Source organism: Hydra vulgaris, chromosome 11 (genome assembly GCF_038396675.1).
Source record: "Hydra vulgaris chromosome 11, alternate assembly HydraT2T_AEP".
Taxonomy (NCBI): domain Eukaryota; kingdom Metazoa; phylum Cnidaria; class Hydrozoa; order Anthoathecata; family Hydridae; genus Hydra; species Hydra vulgaris.
This window is the reverse complement of record NC_088930.1, coordinates 15,544,519-15,554,239: the sequence shown is the minus strand read 5'-3', so window position 1 is coordinate 15,554,239 and position 9,721 is coordinate 15,544,519. Positions and strand designations below refer to the sequence as shown.

At 27.2% G+C, this 9,721-nt stretch overlaps 1 protein-coding gene across 1 annotated transcript in view; it reads right to left on the bottom strand.

Moving 5' to 3' along the window:
* Positions 1-1,189: 1,189 nt before the first annotated feature.
* LOC101235262 (uncharacterized) overlaps positions 1,190-9,721 on the bottom strand; it is a 34,419-nt gene continuing 25,887 nt past the window's right edge. The window contains exons 8-12 of the mRNA XM_065810248.1: positions 6,983-7,037; positions 3,383-3,686; positions 1,716-1,803; positions 1,562-1,641; positions 1,190-1,412 (exon numbers count right to left, since the gene is read on the bottom strand). Of these exons, the coding sequence (XP_065666320.1) occupies positions 1,354-1,412; positions 1,562-1,641; positions 1,716-1,803; positions 3,383-3,686; positions 6,983-7,037 (586 nt within the window). The 3' untranslated portion in view covers positions 1,190-1,353. The remainder of the gene's footprint in view (positions 1,413-1,561; positions 1,642-1,715; positions 1,804-3,382; positions 3,687-6,982; positions 7,038-9,721) is intronic.

The following is a 9,721-nucleotide window of genomic DNA, read 5'->3' as shown; positions in this document are numbered from 1 at the left end:
AATTGATTAGTTACTAAAAAAAACCTCTTCAACAATTTTTTCTACCACCGCAGCAATTTTTCGTTGTTTCATTCTTTGTAAATTCATGACAGTTAAATAAATAAAGTTGAAAATTTTACTTTGCTTTTAAAAGGAACATGCCTGATATTTAAATAGACGCTAAAATTATCTTAAGTAAGTTTAAGAAATTTTCATATGGTTTCGCGTGCATCCGGGAAATTCCAGAAGGGACCCCAATAAATCCCATTGAAAAATACCAGATTTACTCCGTACCAAATGCCCAGAATAAAACTGTACGGGTCCTGCATAGATGAGCTTGCTGGCTCATCACTTTGTCATCTGTTTTTTAATGTCAGCATAGTACTAAAATCTTGGCTTGAAGATAGCAGAATGCCATTAAACAAGGTAGAAAAACCAGAGATTGCATCTTGCAGTTCAAATTAAGACTTGGGGCATTAAACTGGTAGACAAAGCAAGACTGATATGGTTGCTAAGGTGTTGCTATGGATAAAAAAATCACTATACCCAATAAAAATAAAAATTTCTCTATCAAGAAACATTTAATTTACCACAAACTATATATTTTTGGATTTTTGGTTGAATTAATAGATAAAGAAAAGAAAAATAAATTTCTAATGGGATCGAGCAACCTTTCCAATATTGCAACCCCTTGATATTAGTTACAAAGTTGTGGCGACCCCAACAATTTAATTAATAACAAATTAATAAGGTTACTCTCTAAATCAATGCATATTTGCAGCTAACTATTATGTTTTTCGACTTCTAAATATTTGATTTTATTTGTAGGCACTATATTTTTTTGTCACAAATTTATTTATAATTTACAAATTAAATATAATTAAAATTAATTTACCTACAAAGCAATTATTTATATTTTGTTTAATATTTGCAAAGGAAGAAAATATTTACAATTGTGTCACACACAATCGAAGCTATTAACTTTAAAGTTAAGATTATAAAACTATAAATAAGTACACTGCAATGACTGCAGCCAGAATAGGAAAATCAGCTAACATATCAACTAACAATCAGTATACATATTAATTTCAGATGGTCTAATGGCAACCCCTGGCAAAATGTTAGGCAACCCCTGTTAGGGTCGCGATCCAAAGGTTGGGAACCACTGTTTTACTCAAATAAACTTGTTGTTTCATAAAATTAACAAATTTTTAAAATTGAAAGTATATTTCATGTTTTAATAAATAAAAATAATCATAACTGTTCAATTACTTTTTTTAATTTTATTTATAAAAAATAGATTTATTATCATTTTTTAAAATGCAAGTTTTAATGATATATTGTGCTGATAAGATCATCTGGGGCAATTTTATTTCAACCATAAGAAATAAGTCTTTTAACATATGGAACAATGTCTTCTGGATACTCAACACCTATACAAAAAAAAATTGATATTTTTTCATAAGGTATTTGCTACTATTTTTAAATTAGTTATTATTGCCATAAATTTCAAACTTGTATTGTCTTGTAAATAAAGTTTTTTTTATTTACATAAATATCTAAAATTTTACAGAATACGTACCTAAAATTTCCAAAAGCTGATTTACCATACCATAGAAGGATTTGTAAAATTGTTCGAATCTTTTGATATCTTTTATGAGCCTAAAATAAAAAAAATTTTGTACAAACACTTTGTTAAGCTTAAGAAAAATTTAAAAAATAATTTCAAAATTTACCTATCTATATTTTCGAAATAAAGTAAATCTTTAGCTTTGACCAACTGTCCAATTGCATCAATAATATTGTTAAGTTTTGCAGTCGAATCTATACAAACAACAACAAAAAAAAGTTTTATTTAATTAATGAAAAACTTTATGAATATAAGGATAGCATAGTAAAAAAAAAAATAGTCTTCTCACCAGCCTAATCATTTTCTTGAACAAATCAGACTAATTTGTTAACGTATTTTCATTTTATTCATCAAATTACTCTGAAATGCGTTACTAAGTTGTTAGTTTGACTTTTATTTTAAGAATATAAAACATAAAACATGTCCGAAATAAAATATGTCAAACATATTTTATGTCAGTAGAAAATAAATAAGATATAAAATTATGTCAAAATATGTCGTTAGAAAATATCTTAGACATTTTATGTCAGCAGGAAATAATTCAGACATAAAATTATGTCAAAATACACCGATAAAAAATGTTTGACATATTTTATATGCTAAAAAATTATGCTAGTTAGGATCACGAATGGTACATATTTCATGTCAACCTCAGCCTTCAGTATTCTGCTAGAAAGCTGTGCAGATATCTTTTGTACTATGTTTTGTACTATATTTTTATTTTTTTCTATTGAATTGCTTTATTTTTAAAACAAAAATAATGACCATTTAAAATTTGCCCCCCCCCCCCAACCTTCCTAAATTTGAGGGGACTACAAATTTTATAAGACCATGAAGGTTGTAGTTATTAAAAATGAGGAAAAGGAAATTTCTGATTTAGTTTTGTCTGATTTGAAGTCACAAACATAAACAAAAAAAACTTTAGACAAACTCAATTTATGGCAGTCAATAAAAATGATTGAGTGCGATTGCATGTAATATTACCTCTGTGATTGCACTGTAAACATGAATTTTCCATTCTTGTAAATTACAATTTACAAAAGTAAAAATGGTAATTATGATTGCAAGGTAAAATCAAAATCTTGGTAATGACAAATCTATCTATATTTGATACCAGAATTAGATACTAGACAGAATACTAAAATATGCATTTGACCAGTTGTTTGGTCAAAAACATGTTTTAATATAATTGGTGTCTATTTGTAAAAAATATACTAAACTAAACAACTAAAAAAACTTTGAACACTTGAAACAAATCTATCAGTCAGAGGAATCAATTAAATTGAAAAAAGATGAAAATGAAGCAAACAGCATGTATCAGTATATTAGAAATAAAAACAACAACATGTAGGATCTAGACTTGTGTGTCTCACAAACTCATCTAATCTATATAAATTAATGCTCCAATCTTTATAGAACAAATTAACCATTGTATCAAAAGTGGATATAAAGGAGCATACTGTTTTACATTCATGGTCTTAAGAGACATGATTGATATGAGATATGATTGGTCACTCATAAGAGTTTTTTGAGTTTTGTATATGTTTTGTAATATTTAAGTAAATTTGTGCATGTTCACTTATTATGCAAACTATACGAGTATAAGTAAACTCATTTATATTAATTCATGCAAAGATTTAACTATGCAGTTTTTTGAATTTTTATCTATTAAAGTAAAAATATCAAACAAAATAAATAGAAAAATCAATAAAACATATTATGAAAAATTAAAATTAAAATAAAAAAATAAAAAACCAACTATTTTATTCATACCCATATTTAGAATATTTCTTATTGTACAAAAACCATTTTCCAACTTTTTAAACTTAGCATAAAAATTGTACATATGTGTGTACACCCATTCAAAATTTCTGATGTTAAACAGATACATATAATGTTCAACCAAGTATTTATATTGATCTGCATCCTTTTGAGGTCCTTTATATTTAGCATCGATTAACTTCTTTAAGATATCTTTGAGATCCAATAATGACAAAGATGTTGTATCATAATCAAGACAGCTTTTTTGCCAGGGTGTTACCAATTGAACCAACTCTTTAATAAGAGTGTACAAATCCTGAAGAAATGTATTTCTATAGTTTAAAAAAACAACAATATTTATAATATTTTAAAAACTCCTTAGTATTTTGACCACTTCCTAACTTATTAAAAATTTTTGTTTTAGTATTACAAAAAAACGTTCAAGAACTATAAGAGGTATTCATGTTGTCACCATATTGTCATGTTTTTATAATGTTGAGAAAGATTTTTTATAAAAAGATAAAGAAATGCTGAGTAAAAACTCTTGTTTAATAAATGACATAGCTTGCAATTTCATGTGTGAAAGCAAATAATAACATTGAATTCATATCAAATAATGTCGTGGAAATAATGATGTCATGGAGTTCTTGCTTGAGTAAAGATTAGTAATAATTTTTATAAATCATTTTGGGAAGGACCTCATCCTCCAGCCCTCTTTAAACATTTTTTGTTTTTAAAGAGAAGTTTTACCAGTGAACTAACAATTTAGACTTTTAGATCTCACACAAGACATGAAATCTGAGCGATTAATTGTGTAACTGTTGTGCAACATTTTTAATATTACAAAATTTGATTAGTATTTAAATATAAAGAACTATTTTATTATTTGAAATTACTTATAAAATTTTTTATTAAAATGCTATTGAATTTAAAATTAACCAATTACTAATTTCTTTTGCTTTTTTAAAAAAAAGGTTTTTAATTGATTTCTTTGAATGATTTGCTTAAAACTGTTCTGATGCTTTTAATTGATGCCTGTTGTTTTATGATTGTTAAAGTTGATTTATGTTCTGAGTTATGTTCTGATTTATATTCTGAGTTATGTTCTGATTTATGATTTGATTTATGTTCTGAGCTAAAGTTGATTATGTTCTGAGTTATGTTCTGATTTATGTTCTGAGTTATGTTCTGATTTATATTCTGAGTTATGTTCCGATTTATGTTCTGAGTTAAAGTTGATTTATGTTCTGAGATAAAGCAAGTGCTTTAGAACTCACACTTAACATGTTTTCCTAATTTCTTCAAAATACAGTTTTTTAAATCTTGTTGACTGATTTCTTTTCTTTAACTGTCTTTCATATTTCCTATCAAATCTCAACTATAAAAAGAAATTTCCTGGGGAAAAATTAAAAATAAAATTTATTTCATTTTATTTTAAACTACACATACAATTTTATTTTATTTTAAACTATACATTGAATAATTAAAAATGCATCACTATTTTAATGCCCATGCCCCATGTCCTAATTTCCATGCTTGAATGAGTTAGATGTTTAGCATAATGTCAATATACATGTTGATATACATTTCTTCAATCTACATGTCATCTTTAAAGCACTCTTCAAGATTTTATATCTACTGCAGTTTTTTTTCTCCTCAACCTGCCAACTCTCTACATGCTGGTACCAAATTATCTCTACTTTTAACTTCTGCCTGCTCAAACTACCTTAATTTTTTTGATACATTCTGTCAAATGCACTTATTATTATCCATTTCTAACTAAGATCATTGATTCTTTTCTGATTTTAAAAATTACAACATAGATTAGTCTGATCATCACTTTTTATGTCCTTTTTTGATGGGTTAACTTTAATTGTCCATGTTTCACAGCCGTTAGTAAGTTGTTGAGCTGTTTTTTTTAACCATTTTTGTTTATTTTGTTTGAGTTATTACCAGTTGAAATAAAAGGTAAAGAAAATAGAAAAACCGCACACAAAAACTATTTTATATATATTTAAAAACATAATTTATACTTTCAGTACTTAAGATAAATTTTATATTTTTTAACAAAGAAATTCATGAATCTTTTTCTTTGTCTTTTAAAATAACTCAAAATTATCTAACTCAAAATATATCTTTTAAAATAACTCAAAAATATATCAAATTATAACTCAAAATATATTTAAAATAACTCAAAGCATATCAAATTATAACTCAAAATATTTCTTTTAAAATATCTCAAAAACATCAAATGGATGTATAGTGTGACTTAAAATAATAAAAAAAATTGATTTTAGACACAGATTAGGAATAATAAGTGTGTATCTGATAGTGAGTATCAAAGTAGAAAATGGTAGTTTAGGTATGCAGAGAGGTAGCGTGCAGAGAGGTAGCATGCAGAGAGATAGCAGGTTTCAAAAGAAAAAGGTAGAAATAGAAATATAAAAAATTTGGAGAGAATGCATTACAAGCAGCTTTAAAAGTAACTTTTAATCCATGTAATTGCAAAAACAAGGAAGCTAAAATGATAATTATAATTTACACATATATTTTATTTATACATAAACTTTAACTTAAAATAATAAATTTAATCAGTTTTATCAATATTTATTTCAGCCACAGTCATAAACCCTGCCCTGGCTAATTTTTCCTTTTTATCATACCTAGTCCCAGTCAAATATCAACCCTGGTCGCTTAATAACTGCCATACATCACAACACTGTAAACGCATTTGTAACTTTATTCTTTAATGATGCACCTTTTGCTGTTAGAACTAGAGATAATTCTTTGACTTGGTCAGTGCACAACTTATTCTTTTCTTTAATGATTTTTCTGTTCTACCAGCTGATCCATGCCACTTTCCAGTCTACTAGCTCATTCTTGACGAAACAATGCATGACTTTAATCTTATTCATTATTATCATGAACCTTTTTATTTTTATTCCAATTAATCAACACTAAACTCTTTTAAACTTTTAGTACTTTTGTCTCTGCATTTAATAATTCCTAGCTAAACTGCTGTTTTGACTTTTGGCGTTTGCAAACTGCAAACGCCAAACTGCATATTTTAAGTAAATGCAATGTTTATTTTTGGCAATAGTTCTTTCGAAAATCTTCATTCTGGTGCATACTGCCTTATTTATTAATTTTTACTACCCAATTCTTCTTCCATCATTTGGGAATTTATCTTAATGTACAATTGTGTTTGCAAACATCTGGGGCCCACTAAACTTCTACATCCTTTAAAGCCTTCAACAAGAAAGACCAGCAGTCTTGTCTAACTGACTGCTATGAATAACTGATTCCATTTCATTACATGCTATTTGCTCTGCTGATCCACTAACATATGAATATACATATTAAACTTTATATTATGTAAAGCTGCAAAAAAATATTTAAATTGATACTGAACACAAAAGATCTAGAGTGGGAATTAAGATTTTCATTTTATTCTTGAGCTGAAAAATTATAATAAAAATATCTGTAAACATTTTATAAAAATATCTAAAATCTGTATTAAAAAGCAAACAAAAAAAAAGAATAATTTTAAACATTTAAATGTTACTAAATTCAATAAATTTTTAAAATTTATTTTTAACAAGATTGACTTACCTGACATATGTCACTATTTTTTTTATCAAGCTTATTGAGATTTGATAAATGTATACTAAAGAAAAATAATTTTTTATAATTACGTTATACTTAGCCTAGCAAATAATACACACAAACACACACACACACAAACACACACACACAAACACACACATGAAAGGATAACCATAATTATTGTTTCATAAAACCAATGTTGTTAAATTATTCATGGTGTTTGCTTGAATACATCTTGGTCAGAGCATAAAAAAATTTTTTTAAACCATTTTGTTTTTATAGCCGTTTGAAGTTGAAGAATATTTTTATTATTTTTTTATTTTTAAAAGTTTTAAAAATAAAAAAATAAAACATAAAATACTCATCTCAAAAAACATCATAAATGTTTTTTTTTTAAATAACTTTAAACTGCAATAAAATAAAAACAATTTGATGAATTAGAAAAATTTTATTTGTCCTATTCCAAATGTTATGTAATTTGTGAACTATTGAAAAAAAGAGAATAAATGAATTACAAACATTTCACTGCTGAGTAAGGCTATGTCTGATATTTGAGGTTATGTTACATTTTTGACAATTTAGATAACACAACACAATAAATTTAGCACTAAGGTAAAAGTTTAGATTATACCCTCAACCCAATGACATTAAAAACACTGAAATATTTATTGTCATAGTTTTAATGCCATTGGGTTGAGAGTCATAGGTTCCTTTTTTACCAAACATTTTATATATCTTTATTATCTATTTTTGGTCAGGTACCTGCAATCAGACAGAAGCTATAAATTCTAGCTTTGCAAAGAAAATATAAGTTATGTTCAGGAAGACCGAGTATTTGATCTAGTTTGCCAAGACAACAAATGTGTCATGGAGGATAGAAACAACTGCATGGTGAAGGAAGTTAATTGAGTTTGGAAGAGGGCTGCATTTGGGGATGCAATTCAGACCAATTTTGTCATAATGTTATTACTATTATTATTATTATTATTATTATTATTATTATTATTATTATTATTATTATTATTATTATTATTATTATTATTATTATTATTGTTGTTGTTATTATTACTATTATTATTATCATTTTCAACATTTTGTTCCTGTGTAAAATTAATCATTTGAAGATTTTATGTTTTAAAATTTGAATCTCTGGAAAGAAGTTATCAATTTTGTTTAGGAATAAGCTTCCCAAATGCAGAAAAATACATAAATATGCTCTGAATGTCAAAAGTTCAATTAAAAAAAAGAGTACAATCAATTCATCATAATTTGTTAGAAGAGTTTGATTAGCTATTCAACATTCCAGATCAAAGAAGAATTTAGGAAAAGGATAGAGATTATGAAAAGGTTCAAGATTTAATTTTCCTAAAGGATCAGAGAAGAGAAAGAAAGATAATGATTCCCAGGGAAGAAAAGGATTAATTGAAAAAAGTTTCAAACAATTTTACTACTATTTATTCTTGTCTTGATAAGAAGCCAACACTCTCTGATTGCTTGGAGGGGGCATTTGAGCTTGAAAAGGATCTCACTTCTGCTACAGTATGGGGCTCACAGTGGCTGGTGAATTTTAATTTAGATAAAACTCAATTTTTTCAGCCAATTATTACCGCAATAATTTAGATCTTTCTATATTTATGAAGGGTGATGTACTAGACGAGTCATCTACCCTTTATCTTCTAGGATTAACTATTACTTCTAATCTATCTTGGAAACCGTATATCAAATCCATTGCAAAATTAGCATCTGCTAAGGTTGCATCTCTTTGGTTGCACCACTTACTTATTCCAGATTCTATTCTTTATCATTATAAATCTCAAATTTGTCCTTGTATGGAATACTGTTCCAATGATGCCCTTTTGTATTTTAGATAAGGTGCAAAAATGCATTTTATACATAGTCGAACCTGCTCTTGCAGCCAACCAACCATTATCACATCGCCGTAATGTTGCTTCACTTTCTCTTTTCTAAAAATATTATAATGGGCACTGCTTTAAAGAGCTAGTGTCTTGTGCCATCTACTAAAATTCATTCTCGTGTTACTCATCATGGAATTAAGTCTCATCCTTTTTCTGTGACTGTTCCTAAATGCTCTAAAAAGTCTTATTTGCATAGTTTTTGTCCTCGATCAACATTTATTTGGAATTCCTCCCTTCATCTTGCTTTCTTGATTCATATAATTTGCAATCTCTTAAGTTGTCTCTCAATCGCTATCTTGCTCTATAAACTTCATCTTATATCTTCAAGTAACTTCCAACTCTAATAGTGGTTGCTTGCAGCCTTGTTGAAAAACAAACAAAAAAAACAGGCTAATATACAGGGTACGCAAGACAAATCGAAAAAATTTTAGTAAAACGTAAACCTACCACCAAAGTGTTGTATTTTGAAGTAAATTAATTTTGTTATTTTTTCTTTTGACTATCTGGTCATGTTCTTTTCATTAAAAAAGGAAAGTCAAAGAACTTGCTTCTTTGATATTTTTCAGTTTTGCAAACAGTTTTCTTGCTTTTTCAAATTGCCTTTCCTTTGTATGAAGTGCCAAAAACAGGTCTTTTTCTAAGTACACATTGTGCTAACAGTTGCATCTGATATCTGCAGATTTCTCGTTATGAAGCATATTGATTTTTCTGGAACTTCATTGAAGATCTCCTAGATTCTGGGTACGATATATGGTTTGTGTGATTCTTACATACCTTGCATTTTCCTTGTTGATGTAGTGACATTAGGATCGATATCATACATCTTCTT